Source organism: Odontesthes bonariensis, chromosome 24 (assembly GCF_027942865.1).
Source record: "Odontesthes bonariensis isolate fOdoBon6 chromosome 24, fOdoBon6.hap1, whole genome shotgun sequence".
In the NCBI taxonomy this organism is placed as follows: Eukaryota; Metazoa; Chordata; class Actinopteri; order Atheriniformes; family Atherinopsidae; genus Odontesthes; species Odontesthes bonariensis.
Genome location: NC_134529.1, coordinates 11,047,022 through 11,066,015, shown reverse-complemented (window position 1 = coordinate 11,066,015; position 18,994 = coordinate 11,047,022). Strand labels below are relative to the sequence as shown.

At 41.4% G+C, this 18,994-nt stretch overlaps 2 protein-coding genes across 2 annotated transcripts; one reads left to right on the top strand and one right to left on the bottom strand.

The window, feature by feature from the left end:
• Window positions 1-913: 913 nt before the first annotated feature.
• Window positions 914-14,854, top strand: LOC142375167 (apolipoprotein B-100-like). Its single transcript, XM_075459096.1, has 26 exons — window positions 914-968; window positions 1,304-1,348; window positions 1,990-2,102; window positions 2,203-2,348; window positions 2,480-2,627; window positions 3,034-3,186; window positions 3,449-3,573; window positions 3,712-3,797; window positions 3,901-4,351; window positions 4,443-4,557; window positions 4,660-4,806; window positions 4,932-5,143; window positions 5,227-5,446; window positions 5,583-5,756; window positions 5,840-6,043; window positions 6,136-6,303; window positions 6,449-6,654; window positions 6,833-7,000; window positions 7,103-7,224; window positions 7,344-7,545; window positions 7,668-7,840; window positions 7,962-8,137; window positions 8,242-8,357; window positions 8,457-8,830; window positions 8,940-13,633; window positions 13,736-14,854. Exons 1-26 carry the CDS (start codon window positions 914-916, stop codon window positions 14,852-14,854), a joined length of 9,912 nt encoding a protein of 3,303 aa, XP_075315211.1.
• A 1,283-nt stretch (window positions 14,855-16,137) lies between these two features.
• Window positions 16,138-18,936, bottom strand: LOC142375170 (rho-related GTP-binding protein RhoB-like). Its single transcript, XM_075459105.1, has one exon. It carries the CDS (start codon window positions 18,772-18,774, stop codon window positions 18,148-18,150), a length of 627 nt encoding a protein of 208 aa, XP_075315220.1. The 5' UTR covers window positions 18,775-18,936; the 3' UTR covers window positions 16,138-18,147.
• Window positions 18,937-18,994: the final 58 nt, after the last annotated feature.

Here is an 18,994-nt window from a genome sequence, read left to right as displayed (position 1 = left end):
GAACTGCCTCAAAAAAACAACGTGTGAATGCATGTAATAAAAGACTCAGCGACATGCTGTAATTTGTACTGATAAGACTGTCCAGGCTGCAGCAGGCGACTCGGGTTTCAATTCTGCATCAGAGTGCTTCAGACTGCTTGGCGGTTATGGGACAAAGGTCAGCTAACTTTAAGATGCCTTACTGTAATATTTGTAGATGCTTAAATGAGCAACATAGCATAACCTTTGTCCCAGAAACTTTCAGCGAAGAGCTCCATCGTATGGTATCTCTTAAGATAGGTTGAATAGTGTTTTTTTTTTTTAGCATTAAATCAAAACTTTGAAACAGTTCAAATGGCATCTTGCAGTTTTCAGGATTATAGCTTTGTGACATTCAAGATGAAAAACAAAATGGCAAACAAAACTAAGTGACTGTGAAATAAATCCCTGATAAATTTCTTTATTTGTGTGCTGCACTTTGAACACAACAAACAAGCAATAAAAGTTAGTGATTGAGGACGTATTAGCCATTATATGACACTGATCTGATTAAAAAAGGTTTGGATTTATTGATCTCTGAGGTAAATCTTGATAAACATTTTATTTTTTTAAAACAACAAATACTCATATGAATTAATTGTGTCGTTCTCTATCATAGACCTCAAAATAATCCCAAACCTCGAATGACAAAACAAAAGTAATTTAACATTATCATGCAGACTGCCCCCACCCAGTGCTGACAGACAAGTCTTTTTACCTTTGGCCTGCCACAAGGACTGATCAGACTTTGGAACCAGGGCAACATATCTACAGGTCACAGTAATCACCTACAGTGAGACTGGAGGTCTATAAAAGCCTGAAGACGAAAGAACAAGAATTAGTCTTCAGAGAAAGAGGGAGACTCTCCATAACCTGCAGGAGCTAAAAGCCCATCATGTGGGGTTCCAAGCTCTGTGTTTTGCTGCTTCTGGGCACATCCACACTTGCCCGTAAGTACTATTGTTTTATTTTGAGAGAAATGCAATTTCAGGACGTAGTTTTACATTTTAGGTTAATCTTTCTGGGATAATATGAAGTGTTACTGAGATATATGAAGTATGTTTCTTTGCATGTAAAAATGCTGACGGTTTCATCCACGATGGGACGTTCTTCTGTGTGAATATTTTATGACTACATTCATGGGTGCTAAATAATTATAGGGCAAAATAAACATAAATAATGCCTTCTTGCTAATATGTCTTGCAAATACTGAATTGTTCTCAGTTACATTTATACAGTAGATTTTCAACCAAAAACAAAAAAAAAATCTTGTCATCCCTCACAGAGCAAGATGTGGGAAGTGTTGAAGAAGAATCTCCGGTTTGCTTTTGTGAGTTTCTTTTTTAATTCTTTGTTTCTTGTAACTGTTTTATACATTATACATTTTATACATTTTATAAAGCTTGTGATTTGTTACATTCAAATAATTGTATTTTGTGTTGCAAGTTTTCCAACATTTTCACCTTGAATATGTGAATTATATATTATATATCTAAATATGCGCTAAATTCTTAGGACTAAATAAAACTCTGGCCACATTTAGTTCACTCCCGCAAAATCAAAGCTTCTTACAGAGATAGTTTTGGATATCTCTTTTTATCCATTTGTATCTTTTTATCCTTTATAAACCAGAAAATTGTTCATAGGACAGAAGAAAAGAAAATTTTCTCCGTGTTTTTTTGGCACAAAATGTTCCATCAATGAATAATGATGATGACAGCTGTAAAAACCTTCAGAATATAGATAGGAATTAAATTGGTGATTATAGGCTTCAAACTCCACACATTACATCACTTCCAGAGTCTGAGTAATTACATGACATTTCATTTTTTATCAAACATGTTTTCTGAAATGTTGCGTGTCAATATACTGAAAGAACTCAAATAATTGTTATCAATTAGTTTTCCAAAATAGCAAGGTGTGTCAAACAACATGGAAATGTTCTAACTGACACTTTGAATTGTTTTTTAGTGGCTAAAAGATTCAGGAACTTCAGGCGGTTTGTGTACAACTATGAAGCTGAGACCTTCAACAGTGTAAATGGAGCGACAGACAACAAGAGCGGCTCCAAAGTCTCCTGCACAGTAAGTCACACACCCTGCAATCATGACTGCAAAAACAACACTCTCAATGCCCTGAATGCGAAAGAGGAAATCCAATAAACATGTTTAATGCGCTGCACAGGTTGAGGTTGATGTGCCCCAGACGTGTAGCTTCATCCTCCGCACGACAGAGTGTTCTCTGAGTGAGATCTCTGGTGTGGATGAGGAAGGGAAGCCACTGTATCGTCCTGCTGCCGAAGCTGAGGCTTTCAAAACTGCAATGGCCAAGTAAGTCCAGGAAACATTTTTTTTCATTTTCTGCATTGTGTTGTGTGACAACTGGGCACAGTAACTGACTAATTAAAAAGAGAGCGTGACCTAAATGAGAGGTTGTACTTTTAATCTGTGCATGTCAAAAGGAACCCTTTGAAGATCGCTGTGGAAGGACGGACTGATGTCAAACTCTACCCTGAGGATGATGAACCCATTAACATCCTGAACATCAAGAGGGGAATCGTCTCTGCTCTCATGGTGCCTGAAATGGATGAGGAGAAGAACAAAGAAATGGTAGCTTCTTTTTCTCTTTTTTTCTTGCTTACTTATTATTTATGATTGCCAACTAATTGAGGCCAAGTGGAGCTTGACTTTGTCTGTCCTGTTGTCATGTACTGTTAAACAAGTTGCACAATGAGCAGATAAGCTGGCCCAGTCACAGGTGATAAATCCCCTCCTGTAACATCATGTTCTCACTGTGGACATCATCAGTTGCAGGTCAAAGTCCTAGATAAGTTTATCTTGCTATTGGCATCACCTGCTTTGAGAATGGGGGGTGTAATCGTTCAAGTCCATTGATTATCTGATTTAGGGAGATAACAAAGGACAGAAGGCAAATTCACAAAACCAGCTCTATAAACTTTGATTTTGAGTTGCTTCAGACATTTTACATATTGACAAGGCTTCTCATCATTTTCAGCCCACAGTTCACGGAGTGTGCTCCACCGATTTCACCGTCAACTCCAGAGAGGACATTGCTACTGATGTGACCGTCAAAAGGGATCTGTCCAGATGTGACTGGTTCATTGCCCGCAGACAAGACACCAGTCCTCTGGCCCTCGTCTCTGGCATGGTGAGAAATCAGATAACAACTTTATGCTGTCATAGTTGTCATGTCATGTCATTTAATTACATTTGAAAAAAAGCACCCACTTATCACGGTCATATATTGTCAAATGAACTGTATTTTTATGTTACTTTAACACAAAAGCAAGTATTCATCTAATCTGAAATCAGAAGTTAAAGACATCCAATAGATTTTCTGTTTTTCAAACAAGCTGTATTTTCTTATCATCTCACAAATTATCCATTTTTTGTTGTCTTACTGCTATCAGAACTACCCCCTGTCCAAGATGATTAGCAGCACTCAGACCTGTAACTACAAGTTTGACAACCAGAAGAAGCACATGACCAGTGGAGCCTGCACAGAGAAACACATCTTCCTGCCCTTCTCCCACAAGTAGGTTTTAAAACAATGAAAGAGGAGTTGTGCACCATTTAGCAATTTTTACTCAAATATGCTTTGGAGAATCAATATACCTTTTGCTGTTTGTGTAAATAACTTCTAATAATTTTCCACCTTTCCTCTCCATAATAGGAATGAATATGGAATTTCTGCAATGGTGAAGCAGACTGTGACTCTGATAGAGACTGCTAAGATCAATGACAGAATCTTTGACCACAGTGAGTGCTTCAGTGTTTACGATCGGATATGAAAATATTTCTCGGTGTGTAAAACATGCCCATGCTCCTGTATTCTCACTCTTTGTGCTGCAATTCTCCACAGATGAGTCCAACCTCAAGGACCTGCCAATGGATGTTACTGATGACAAGTCCCCAGTGCAGACCAAAGACGCTGTTATTACCACAATAAATAAGCTGAACACCCTGTCACAGACCTCTGAGGGCGAGAAGCGTGCCGGCCTCTTCCACGAGCTGGTTTCTGGGCTCCGCAGCCTGAAAGCCGACATCCTGAGCACTGCTGCTGATGAGATGATGGACATCTCCAGCCCTCTCACATGGCAAGCTCTGGCTCAGTGTGGTACTCCAGAATGCACCAGCGCCATGCTGAAGATTCTCAGGACTTTTGATGACTCTGCCCTTGAGGTCGATGCTGTTGTCTACGCCCTGGGACTGCTACCTAACCCATCTCGTCTGATGGTGAAAGACTTGCTGGCAATGGCTCAGTACAAGCAGAGCAAACCCATCATGTATGCTTTGAGCAACGTAGCCAGGAGGTAAATGAATAAAACCTGCAGGAAAGTCATCTTTAGTGCTGTTTTTTTGTTTGTCATGAACTAGTTTACTGATGTCTATGTTTGTTTCCAGAGTGTACAGATATGAAGGAGTCACTCCAGAGATCACCGCTGTGCATGAGTTCATGACTTCCCTTCTGGGTGAAGACTGTGCGGGAGAAAAAGACCTGACCTTCCTGACCCTAAGGGTAGGCTAGCAGCTGTGAACAAACACCTCTCATATAAAACGTTCTTTTTGTGGCAACTTCCACTTCCATTATATTCATAATTGTCTGTGCTATTCTATACAGGTTGTTGGAAACATGGGAGATGCCATGGATTCTGCTGACCCTGCTATTAAGACCACCATGCTGAAGTGCATGAGACAGCCTGCAACCACTTTGTCCGTGCAGCTGGCAGCCATCCAGGCTTTCAGGCGAATGTCTATTACAGATGAGGTAACTAACATCCCAGTGTACATGAAAATGCCCCTGTTTTTCCAGTTTCCCAGTTTAAGCTTTCCAAGAATATGTCGACAAATTGTGATCGTAGAAAAAGAGTTAGTTGTTGTTGTTCTCTCCAGGTCCGCTCCAACCTCCAGAGGGTCTGCCAGTACCCCAAGGGTGCTGTGCAGAAGCGCCTGGCAGCTTACCTGATTCTGATGAGGGATCCCCAGGACAGTGACATTGAGATGGTAGAGAAGCTACTCAAGCAGGAGCAGAATGAGCAGATCAAGGCTTTCGTGTCCTCCCACGTTTACAACATCATTTCCTCAACTGATGCAGAGACCAAAAAGTGAGAATAAACTGCCTTTTCTCACTGTTTTTTATTTTGATTTCATTACATGTCTAATTTTTTGACATTTACCTTTACCACAGGCTCGGTGAGAAAATAATGGCTGCCCTGCAAGACACTGATGTTGCAACACACAATGACTATACCACAAAGTCTCGCAACTACAAGCTGGGTGTGGCACACGAAACCCTGCAAGCCAACATTGAGGGCAACGTCATTTTTGATCCGAGCAACCAGTTGCCAAGGGAGGTCTTGCTCGAGACTACCCTGAAAGCTTTTGGCTTCAGCATGGATATTTGGGAGGTATGTGGAGTACTGTACAGTTATGATAATTATTTCCTTAAAAGTAATGCTAAATCTCATTTGTAAAATACTTCTCATTCAATAAACTAAGCCTGCTCTGGTTTTCTGATCTAAATGTGTTATTATTTTTCTGTAGATTGGCCTAGAAGGAAAGGGCTTTGAGCCAACCATTGAGGCTTTGTTTGGACAGAATGGATTCTTCCCTGACACTGTATCCAAGTCTCTGTACTGGGCTGAGGACAAGATGCCACCAAAGATCAGAGAAGTTCTGGAGAAATGGGTTGCACCACTTAAATCAGAAGGACTAAAGGTATATCATTATTCATCTTAAACACTCTTATTATTTTTAAAAATGTTTCCACCACAACTAACATACTGTCTCTCTTTTCTAAGGTTCCTGAAAATCTTATGAGAGAAATTGTCAACAACTTCAACAAGCTGGTAAAAAATCTGCAGAGTCAGGAATCCCCAGAGGCCACGGCCTACCTGAAAATCATGGGAGCTGAGCTTGGCTACATCAAGGGCAGCGATCTGAAGTTTATTACTGAAAATGCAGTAATGTATGCTGGAATTATCAAGAAGCTAATTCCTACCAAGGTATTATCACATACGCTTTAATTTATCCCAATTCACTTCATAGTCTTTAATATGACAGCATGATTGCTAAAACTACTATTCTTTTCTGTCAGGTCATGGCTAATCTGATGTCAAGCACTGACAATGAGATGTTTGCCCACTACATCTTCATGGACAACAAATTCCTCATGCCAACTGCATCTGGCTTGCCTCTGACATTTGCTCTGTCTGGCACCTTTGCTCCTGGTGCAAAAGGAGGTCTTCACATTGTTCCAAACATGGTACAGCTGAGCTGTTTTAATGCTTAAAAACTTAAAAATACGACTAAACTCTGTGACAACTGATGATAATTGCAGTTTGGTTAGCATCTTACAATTTTCACAAATGCAACTTATTCAATTTCATGTGATCTGTTTTTATTCACAGAAGGAGCTGGTGTTCAGTCCTTCCATTGGAGTTGTGTTCATGACTCAGATGGGAATCCACGTCCCTGAATTTGTTGTCTCTGCTGTTGAAATGCATACCAACGTGTACCTAGAGAGCGCCCTCAATGCCAAAGTCACCATGGAGCAGAACCAGGTCAAGCTCACCATCCCTGCTCCACAGGGCACCACAAAGCTATTCAGAATCAGGTGACAAATATCACAAAACACATGAATATCTTATGTTTAATAAATTAAACAGCAGTGGATGGTAAATGCTATTATTGGTTTAGTTTGTTTTATGAGTTTTTGAGTTCTTATAATTAATGTTGTCTATAAAGTTACTTGAAGATTAAACTAATTTTCCTGTTCTTTTATTTTTTGATAGCAATGAATTGCTGATTGTGGGTGCTGGACAGGCTCAAATGATCCCTCACACACAGGGTGAAGCATCATGCAGCCCTTTCTTTTCTGGAGTTGAATACTGCATCCAAACATTTTATGCAGATGCTGGTGACAAGACCGCTCCTTACTTCCCTCTGAATGGAGAGACATCGTAAGTTGTTGTTTAAATATTCCATGTTTAGTGTTTTTTCTTACAGTATATTATGATAAAAGATTTATGTAAAGACTCATTGGAAACTTTATTTCACCGCAGGTTTGCTGTTGACATCAGGCCCACCAAAGATGTGTCTGAGTACACAGCCACCGTTGCCTACGAACTCCTCAGTGAGGAAGAGGAGAAGGTTGATTCTTTGAACATGATTCTGAGGGCTGAGGGTAAGACATTCAATTTTAGAAAAATATAATCATGAAAGCCTTTTTTTTTTTTTTTTACTTGATGTTAAATTGTTCGAGAAAAAGCTATAGTCTTTTTTTTTTTAACTCTGTGACTTTAGGTGCTAAGCCTACAGAGGCTACAGCCACCATGAAATACAACAGGGACAGGAATGTATTCACCACTCAAGTCCAGATTCCTGACTTTGATGTTGAGGCGGGCGTTAAGATTGGCATGACAGACGGCAGCACAAAGGGCAAATCCCTCACTCTTGAGATCTCCAACAAGAAAGTGCCCCAGCTGACTCTGATTGGCCGTGCCAAGTAAGTAATCCTTTTAAATACTATTAAAATAGTTTCTTACTTAAAGATAACACTGTCACTTCACAAATGTCAACATTTATTTTAACAAGCAGGAACTGACTGCCTTTTTCTATTTGTCTCAGGCTTCAGGCCATGAATGATGGCATGGTGGAGGTTCAGCTGCTGGTCCCCTCTCTCAGAACTGATGCCACCATTAGTGCCGCTATAACCAAAACTGATGGACTCACCATGCAGATCAAGAGTGACATCAAGCTCCCAGAGGTCTCCTCCATTCAGACAGTCACCTTCAAATATGGTGCGTTTGTAAAATGAAAATAAGATTACATTTAAAAAATCTAATAGTGGTAATTGTCTATGAAGATTCACAATCTCAGGTTTAAATGTGAAATCAAAATGCTAAATCTTTTTGATATTAGGTGAAGACCAGGCAGAGGTTCATCTGCTGTCCAACATGAATGCTGATACTAAGATCGCAGTTGACTACACTGAGGCCCTCGGGATCTGGCTCAGACAGCTTTCAGAGGATGTCATGGACCAGCAGGTTGTTAACACCGACATGAAACTACGTCACATCCTCAACAAGGGAATTCAGGTGAAAAGAATATTATTATAGCAACTATTTTTTACAGATACATACATAACTTGTTCCTATTTTTTAGCAGTCTAAAGCAATATAAATGTTTTTTTCTTTTTTAGACCAGCAACACCTGGATGGACAAGATCTCCACTGATGTTCCTTATCTTCTGAATCTGAGGGAAAGCATTGCAATGTTGGAAATGCCATCAGTGCCTGAAAACTTGTTTGTGAATCTGTAAGTACTTTTGATTAAGCATGTACAAAATGATCAGCTTTGTCCAGTTAAGATATTAGATTTCACAAGTTTAACATATATTCTGCTTTTTTTCATCAGTGAAAGCACATTCAGATACCAGTTCAACCAGAACCGCTTCATGATGAGTGTTCCACTGCCTCTTGGAGGAAAATCCTCTGAGGAGCTAAGAATACCCACTCTCATCACCTCCCCACGTATTTCAGTGCCTCAGCTGGACATGGATGTTGCCCCAATGGAGATGCAAATCCCAACTTTTACAATTCCCTCTGAATATGATCTCACCTTGCCCCTGATGGGAATAGTGGAAGTGTCTTCCAAGGTCAACAGCAACTTTTATGATTGGGAGGGAATAATTACTGCTGGTAACAACACTGCAGAGTCCCCTAACTACATGGCTAAGTTCAGCATCATGGCTGAAAGTCCAATCAAACTTCTCTCCTTTTCAGCTGAGGGTAATTTAAACCTTGTTCCCTTACATTGATTTATTTGTTTTATAACATCACAGATAGAGCACAGAAGGTAACACTTATCATTAATTGACTGATTTCTTCTGCATTTTAGGAGCCAGCAAGATCACTGACACAGCAGAGGAAACTATTGAAGTCACGTTCGAAGGACTGCTGAAACACATGCTATTAAACACAGGCTTTAGTGTGGTGGAAAGCATTGCTGTCACAGATAATGTATTGACAACCGGTCGCTACAGTGTGAATGCTAACTCACCTGTTGGTCTGGACATCACTACGACCATCACCACCCAGCTCACCCTTGACTCCAGCCAGCTCTTCGGAGATATTAACGCAGACGGAGGTGTGTCTGTTGGACCCGTGAGTGCCACCACCACCTATCTCCACGCCTTCTCTGTTGAGCCTGCCAAGAAAGAAGCAAAAATGGAGAGTTCACTGAAGTTGAACTCCGAATTGCTGAAGCTTGCACATAAGATTAAGACATCCTATGAAAATGACGAGTTTCTGTTTGAATCTAACACCAATGTGAATTCTGACCCCATCAAACACAACACCAAAATTACAATTAATTACAAGGATGTCAAGCTCACAATCCTGTCTGATTCTGTGACCAAGGCTGAAGAGAGAATGCTTCGTAACCAGCTGGAGTTCTCTGCCTCTGACGGGCAAGCCACCCTGAGGATGGAAAACCAAGCTGATGATACACAAAACCGTGCATACTCTTTGCTAACTGGAGTCTTGAACCCCACTGGTTTGGAGATCAATGTCGATGCTTCCATTAACATCTTCTCAAATCTTGCCTCCCACAAAGCAACCTTGACCATGGACACTAATGGCCTGACCACCAGCTGTACAACCACTGCCCAGCACAGCCCCATGACATTTGAGAATATTTTCCATGGTGGGGTTGATGCCTCTGGTGCTACTTTGTCTCTTAAAACAAAGGGAGCCATTAAAGACAACAATGCTGCGCTCAGTATTGAGGGAAAGCTTGCAAGCACAGAAGTCTATCTCAACAGCATGTCTGAGGGTAACCTCTTTGGCATCAACAGCAGAAACAGAGTGAATCTCAAACTAAATGAAGATGGCTTAGTACTCTCTAACAACATGGTTGGATCTTTCAGTGAGATGAGGACCGAAAATACCAATTCATTGTCTCTTACACTTAGATCTCTCACCCTCCAGTCAAAGACCGACAACTTCCTTGACAAGAGCAACTCCTACATGCATGACATCACAGTCACCGTGGAGCGTTTCACTGCCTCAGTTATTGTGAAAAATGACCTGAAGGTGATGGCGGTTAACTTTGTAAATGATGCGGAGTTCAGGGCAGAGCCATTCAACATGAGGCTGACTGGAACACTGATGGGAGTCTTCTCGGAGGAAGAGCTCAAGCACACATACGAAATCAGGTTTGCTAACATGATCCTGTCTGCAAAGTGCAATACCAATGGAAAACTCCTTGGGTCCCAGATGACACATTCCACTGACATGGAGATTGCTGGTCTGTCTGTGAAGTTAAGCAATGTGGCTAACTTCAACTCACCATCTCTTCGCCTGGACAGCACAGTCAAAGCAGTAGCTGCACCCTTCACTCTCAATATTGATGCCATTTTCAACTCAAATGGTGGAGTGTATCTGTATGGACAGCAGAGTGGTGAAGTTTACAGCAAATTCCTCCTGAAAGCAGAGCCCATGCTGTTCACACAGTCATTTGAGTACAGAGCCTCAACCAGCCATGAAATGGAAGGCAGACCTGCTATCAAGACCAATATGGACAACAAGTTCAACAGTATGCTGAGCCTCCAAGAGCAAAGTGTCACACTGAAGATGACATCCACAGTGAATGAGAACACTTTTGACCAAGAAATGAGTGCCTTTAACAATGCAGAGAGAATGGGCATCGAAATGAGTGGAGCAGTCTCTACTCCCTTCTTCAGTGAGGCCAGTCAAGATTATGCCATCTCTGGTTTTGTGAAATATGACAAAAACAGTGAGAGCCACTTCATCCAGATCCCATTCATTGAGCACCTGCCTATAGTCATTGATAACATGATGACCACAATGGTGAAGTTGATGGACCATAGCATTGAGATGCTGAAAGATATCAGTGCCAGATATGAGATCAGTGCCAAGTTTCAGAGCAAAGTGGCAGAACTGAAGGAGGTCATCGACAATTTTGACTTCAACCTCTTTGTTCAAGACCTGAGAAAGTTTATCAACCCTATTGAGAATTTCATCACCAACCTGACAGCCAAGTTCCCAACTGACAAAGTTTTGAATATGCTGAAATCCATCAGAGACACTGTGAGAGATATGATTAAGAAATATAACATTTCCAACAAGATCAGTGCAATCTACACTAAAATTGAAGAGTTTCTCTCCAGCTACGAGGCTGAAAAAATGATTGGAGAATTTATGGATGAGATTGTAAAAGTTATGAAGCAGTATCAGGTCAGAGAGAAGATTCAGAACGCATTCAATGCCATCAAGACAATTGACATCCAGCCTTTGCTTAAAAAACTTATGGTGCCTGTTCAGGAGCTTGTGAATGAGCTATATTCCTTTGACTTCAAACTGTTGATTGATGATATGAATGACTACTTCATGAGAATGATCCAGAAGCTCAGATCTTTTGATTATGACACATTCACTGTGGAGCTGAAGGAGAAAGTAGCAGAGATGAGCAAGATTCCCTGTTTTGGAAAGCTGTATGGTGAGTTCAAAGTTACCTCACCTCATTACAACCTTAGGACTACTGCTGACCTGGAGAACACTACAACCACATCCACACCAGAGTTCAAAATTAACCTCAACTCACAGGCTGAGTCTACTTTGAGAGTCCTTGACTTCACCGTGGATGCCAGTGCACATTTTTCTGCGCCCGAGATGAGCAGTTTGTTCATCTCTGAGAGTATCAAAGTTGATCAGTCCTCCTTTACACTTGACCACAAGGGAACAATGACTCTCTGTCGCATGTCAGCTCAAGCCTCTGCTGAAACTACTGGAAAAGTCACAACTGAACTCTATGTTGCAGAGCTTGTTAATAATGCAATCTTTGCCATGGAAAATGGAGTCTCTGTCACCATGGACACAAACTACAAACATGACCTCAACATGCCACCCCTCAACATCTTCAGCAAGACAATGATAGATCAAAAGAGTCTCTTTGAACTTGAAGATGGCACCGTCCGTCTGACCTTTAACAATCTGGCCAACTTGAAATATGAAGTTCAAGATGTCTCTGATGAGGCAACTCACAAGAGTGACATGGAAGTGGTCATGGATCTCCACACAACCAAAGTCACCATCACCGGAGAGACAGGCAGCAAATACTTCAAGATGAACCAAAGAGCTGTTGCTGACATATGCATTTTCCGCCATGTCATTATTGATGCCAAGGCTGAGACAGAAACACCTTTCATTAAGAACAGCGTTGCAGAGGTCAAGTTTCAGGCTAAGGTTGAAGACATGAAGATTGATTTCACTGCCTCTCACAGCGCAGAGCTGGTTGGTCAGGTTGAAGGAACTCTCTCAAACTCTGCCCTTGCTTTGATCTCACCCACAGATCTCATGTTTGATACCAAGAACAAGGGAAATGCCAAGTTTTTTCTCCCTTTAAAGTTGTCTGGAAAAGTGGATCTCCAGAGTGACATTGCTTTTAGCCTGAACTCTGAGGTGCAACAAGCCAGCTGGACAGGCCTTGCTCGATTCAACCAGTACAAATACTCCCATTCCTTCTCCATGGACAATGGCGAGAGAGAAATTAACATATATTCCCAAATCAGTGGGGAAGCCGATCTTAATGTGCTGAAGGAAACTATCACCATTCCTGAGATAAGTGTGCCATTTGTTGGCATGAAAACACCAAGAGTGGAGGGCTTCTCACTGTGGGAAGATACTGCCCTGGGCTCCCTCCTTATCACAACTCAGCAAACATTTGACCTCAACTCCAAGCTGAAGTATATGAAGAACCCTGAGATGATCACCATTGACATCAATGTGGAGCCAGTCATCTATGCCATTAATACCAACATCAACGCACTGCACAAGAAAGCACTCATCGGCAAGGACAAGGCTGCCGCCATCCTTGCTTCATCTTATGACAAAGCAAAGGCAGAGTATGAGAAATACAGCATTGAGCTTCCCAAAGTTATTCAAGTCCCTGCTTACAAAGTGCCAGTGATGGATGTTGAGATCTCCTCATTCACAATTCCCCTGCCTGATATTACTCTCATCACAATGCCCACCCTGCATGTACCATCTGCCCTCAGCAAGATGACTGTCCCAAAAATCACCCTGCCCAAAATTCAGAACATCAAGATCCCTGTGATGGGTGATCTGACGTATGAGTTCTTCATTAAAACATCACCGATCACACTCAAAACCGATGCCAGCATCGTAAACCAGGACGGCCTCAAGGTCAAACTCGATGCCTCCTCATCCTCTGAGTGTGAGATGCTGACCGGAACGATTGAGGGCAACACTAACATAAACACAGAGGGTGAATTCAAAATGGCCTCTGTTGTATCTGTAAAACATTTACTTCTAGAGGGAAAGCATGAGAGCACCATCATCTTAAGTTTTGAAAATGTAGCTACCTCTGTCACCAACTCAGCAAAAGTCAATCTACCTTCCGGAACTATGGAAATCTACCAGGTGATCACTGGAAATTCAGTGGAAGGCCTTGCTGTCTCCATGTCCTCTCCATCCGCTGGACACATTGCTGTTCAGATGCAGACCAAGCAGCCAGCACAAATTAAAGCAAGAGTCTATGGTCGCTACCCGGTAAGAGAAAATCTAAATACTGATTTACTTTCAGATAAGAGTTGATTTAGATCTCAATATTCTATAATTTATATTTTTGTTTTTTGTTTACCTTTTCAACAGACTGAGCCAACAACAGACGTTGATATCTTTGGCCTGAAGGTGTCTGTGATGGACTCTGAAAAGCTGAACCTTCAGACAACCTGGAATATGGAGCTGCCGTACGAGATGATGCTGGAACTGAAGAAACATGTGCCCACAATTATGGATATGGTGTCCGATTCTGGTGTCAGGGTAAACAACAAAATCAAAAGGCTTGTTAGAGGCCTTAAGGGCTCATTTGAAAAGGCAAGAAGACAGGGCAAAGCAATGTACAGGAGGGCTATTGACTACTTAGCTCTAGCAGATCTTTCTGATGTTATGAAACCTGTCTTAGATAAGACCACTTTCATTTTCAGAGAGTACCAAAAGAAAGTTGAACTTGTTCTTGATGCTGTTGTTAAATTCCTGAGAGAGACCAAGTTCCGAATTCCTGGCTACAAACAGAGGCTCTCTGGACTTGAGGTCTACCAAAAATGCAGTGCTTTTGTAGCTGATGTTTCTGAGGAGGCCGTTCAAAAGATTCCAGAGTATTTTGCATCCACATTTGCAACAGTCCTTGATCAATTCCAAGCCATTAAATTCACCATCCCAGGCTCTGACCACATTGTCAGTGGAAAAGAAATTCTCGATGACTTGTTGGTAGCTTTGAGGAAAATTCAGGACAAGGTTATTCTTATTGTGAGGAAACTTGGAGACATCCAGCTAGAGGATATCATTAAGAATTGTTCAGCATTCATGCAGTTTATCACTGAGGAAAGTGTGAAGTTTATCCAGGTTCTTCAGTTTCAGGACATTGAAAGCCTTTCCAACTTTGTGAATGATGTGTACAACGATGCCATGAACTCCCCTGTCGTGGCTGATGTTGCAGAGCAGGTTAAAGAAATCCACAGAATCATCATGGAGTATTTCCAATATTTGAGCGATAGAACCTACGCTATTATGGGTGACATGTCTGCTGAACAGCTTAGAGCTGACATCCAGTCCTGGATCGACTTGTCAGTAAAACGCATTAACGCTTTCCACAACAATGTCATCAGGAGTCTTAAACAAAAGAGTGAAAGTCTTGAGCCATATGTGAGAGTAAGTGAAAGACAGATAGAGGTTGACATCCCCTTACCATTGGTTGCCAGATTCAACTAAGTTACTATGACTACCAAAGACATAAGACAGTGTTTGTATTAACTATTTCATTTTTTAACCAACAACATAATAGCTAATGCTTTCTCATAACAAAACATAAACCATTTGTTAGCAGTGCTTATCTCTCTACTGTTTTCTGCATAATTTTGTTTACTATTACACAGCAGACAATTGCTCTAATCCTGTTTCCTTCATGTATTGTACTATTTAAAAACCTAAATGAGTATCAATAAATACAATTTGTACTGCATTCATCTCTGAGCCTTTCTTACATTTAAGTCAAAAGTCCTTCTATCTCAGCAAAAATGATTTGTACACTTGTGAAATTTCAATTAGAAAGCTGTCTCATAAAACTCAACTCTTTAAAAAACATACAGAACACAATACACCCCTCTATATGCCCATCAGTCATTTGTCTCCTCAGCTCTAAATTTAGATGAGACAAAAAATAGTGTCTGTGACATTCATGCCGTCTTACCATTAAACAAAGAGAATAAGAGCATAATATACACTGTCAGTTTGGAAGCTGTTCAAAACAGTAAATGGAGATACCCAAAAAGGAACTTTTTGCAATATCTTATCTTGGAATAAATTACCAGAAGGGGACCTGTCCAGGATGTTCCCTGCCTCTCGCCCAATGACAGCTGGGATGGGCTCCAGCCCCCCGCAAGCCTGAGTTGGATTAAGCAGGTATAGAAAATGGATGGATGGATGGAATAAATTACTATATTTTTCTAGTTATGGCTATTGTGTCCTTATGGGATGTGATTGTTTAACAAAAACAGCACAACAGCTAAAATTCTAGTTTTAACAGGGCAGCCGTGGCCTAGTGGTTAGGGAGGCGGACTTAAGATTAGGGGGTTGCAAGTTCAAGCCCTGCCATTACCTCTCCCTACACCTCTATTCATGGCTGAAGTGCCCTTGAGCAAGGCACCTAACCCCACATTGCTCCAGGGCCTGTAACCAATACCCTGTATCTAAATAGATGTAAGTCGCTTTGGATAAAAAGCGTCAGCTAAGTGTAATGTAATGTAATGTAAAATCTTATGTATGAAAGTATCAGTAGAAGAACTTAATATCCATGCAAAGTAATATGAAAATACTAATTTTGTCAGTGGCTCAGTTGAGACTATCTTTAACCTTTCCGGGCTAAAGTACTAATGCAACAAATTTATAATAAATACCATTCACAATCACATATTTGTCAGTAAAAATATGTGTCTTGACTGGATGCTGAAAGCGATGTCATTGTGTGTGTGCAGAAAAAGAGGCAGAAGAATGGAAAAGTGGACAAACATTGATTCTTTTATTGGCGTTTCCAGAACGGCACCACTTTTTCCCTTACTCTGTGCATCGTTTTGTCCTCACAAAATTTCCATCGTTTCAAATGTACCACTTTAACATGGAAAGTCTCTTGCAAACTGAACAGTTTGGCACATTCGGTGTCTTTCTTCGCTGTGGTTTAGTCAAATAAAGAAAAGGAAAACTGCACCGTCTGATCCATGCAACAACACTGCAAATCAGAGGCACAAGAAGGGGGCCAGTGTGGGAAAATTAACCAGTCCAGCACAATGCATTCCTATCCTGTAAGTCAGCAAAAAAACCCAGCAACTGAAGGCAGAGGGGAATGTGACTTTTATACCATCGTAACTCTGGGTGGATTTATAAAGCATGCACTGTTTTAAACTTAAAGTATCCTCACTGTGGTTCATAACTCAACAACAGAAGAAATACATGTTTAAAATCAATCTTTTTTTTTTTTTTTTGGTCTCAAGGGACCATTGAAAGAACAAGTAGAACAGTAAATCCGAGGTTTTACCCTGGATCGCCAGTGTAGCAACAGTGTCTGTAATTGATGTTCATAGCTGTCATTTGAACAGGCACTCCCACCACCATGCAAGAGGACAGTTACACAATACTTACAGCCACACGTGAGCTGAACTTATTTCAGAACCCTGAAAGGTTAATAACTCAAATACATTAATTTCTGTCCACATAAATTTTTTGATCAAAGAAGTCTGAGGTACATTCACTGTCGTAATGGAAGACACTAAGATTCATATCAATGGATATCTCTGCTTATCACGTCAGTTTAACAGCTTTTTACAGAAAAAAAGGTTTATTACTTCACATTTAGTTTTAAAACCCCTCTTGTTCAAGTTAGCGTAACAGCTATAAGACAGTGCTATCAATAATCTACCATGATAGACCAAATCTGAAGTGTTCAATCGCCATCAGATCACTTAATCCCGAATAAGCATGTGCTGTTGGCTCAAAAACTGAAGTTAGAACACAGATTGCTGAGCAAAGCTGTCACAATACTGCCAGCATAATTATGAAATGAGCTGTAGCTAAACAGAAAATGTTAAGTAGGTCTTCAAAGTCACAGCTGAGACACATCAGCCTCCTAAACAGCTGTACTCACCTACTGTATGTGCTTCAAATGATTTGTTTCCTGTGAGCTGTAAAATAACATTACTGCCCAGCTGTCAATATGGCCACTGCTGAGCATAAAAAGCACCCTTAGGAAACTTTAAAAAGTATCTATGGCAACACATATTACAATATGTTTAGCCCTTTTCAAGACGGCAAAATGTGTTTGGGATGAAATCGTTCCGCTTTCATGGCAACTAAAAACCAAACATTTACTACTGTGTGCTCTACAACAAACTTTTAGGATTTAGTAAAACAGATAACAGTAAACTGAAGCTGTGCCTTGTGTATTCAAAAGCGATGTAAAACTTCACCAGAAACAATGCAGAACACAACTGGCATTGATTTCTGTGAAACACTGTCGTGACAGGACACTGTGCAATTTCACCATCTTAATACAGTTATGTTATAATACAAATTGGACATAAATTACAGTGCAATGTTTCTGCTTTGCTTATTATTACAAAGTGTAAAGGCCGTGACATAGCCAAACTCAAAAGGAGAAGAGTTTAAGTCTTAGCCAGCAAGCAGGCCTTTGGTAAGGCCATGTACACACAAGGGGGGGGGGGTTGTATAATTTCCCGATGTGAAAAAACGATTTGTGGGCAGACAGGGATCATGTGACCCACAAAGGACATGCTGTAACCATTGCATTTCACACACACACACCTCGATATCAGATGATTTTCTAGTGTGCTCAGAATAACCTGCTAGCAGTCATTGGTTTTGGTTCAGTCAAGGGCGTATGTTTACAAGGGAGTGTCCAAACCACGGTCACAGCCCCCACATGTCCAGACACAGACACCCCGGCGGAAATGAACGTTTTGTCTGCGCGTCAAAGCCCCCCAGACAAGGTTGAATCACATCAAAACGCAGCATTTGAAACAACCGTCCGGTGGCGTTGTTCGTTTTTGGAGGGCTGCGCGTGTTGCAGTTTCGAACACTTCCCAGATCCCCTCCTTGGTTTTCGCAGAACACTCCAAATAGTCATATGCGCCAATGCGCGCGGCCATGGCTCTGCCGTCCTCTGTTTTCACAGGCTCCAGCTTCAACCGAGACAGCTCGTTCTTGACGTTCTCGTCGTTGCGCAGATCTTTCTTGTTGGCCACTAATATGATGGGCACATTAGGGCAAAAGTGTTTGACTTCAGGGACCCACTTTTCAGAGATGTTTTCCAACGAATCCGGGCTGTCCACGGAGAAACACATCAGAATGACATCAGTGTCCGGGTAGGAGAGTGGGCGCAGCCTGTCGTAGTCCTCCTGTCCAGCTGTGTCCCACAAAGCCAGCTGGACTTGCTTGTTGTCCACTTCAATGTCCGCCACATATGTCTCAAACACAGTCGGAACATACACTTCAGGAAATTCGTCTTTGCTGAAGACTATCAGTAGACACGTTTTCCCACATGCGCCGTCCCCGACCACCACAAGTTTCTTTCGTATGTCTGCCATCGGGGCCATTTCCTGTCTCCTCATCAGGCGTTCCATCCAAAGCGCAGACGTGCCGTTGTTATCGTCCTCTCGCTCCCCTCTGCTTTTAAACTCTTTATGACACAGAACAAGCCTCCCCAGCAGGAAATATCCTGTCAAAACTCCACAAGCTTCGCCAGTCTCTACTGCGATCTCTTTATAAAGCGTAGGGAGGTTTCCTAAATATAGCAATCCAATCGGAAATAGAGAGGTGAGATCACAGTCCGTAAAGGAAGAA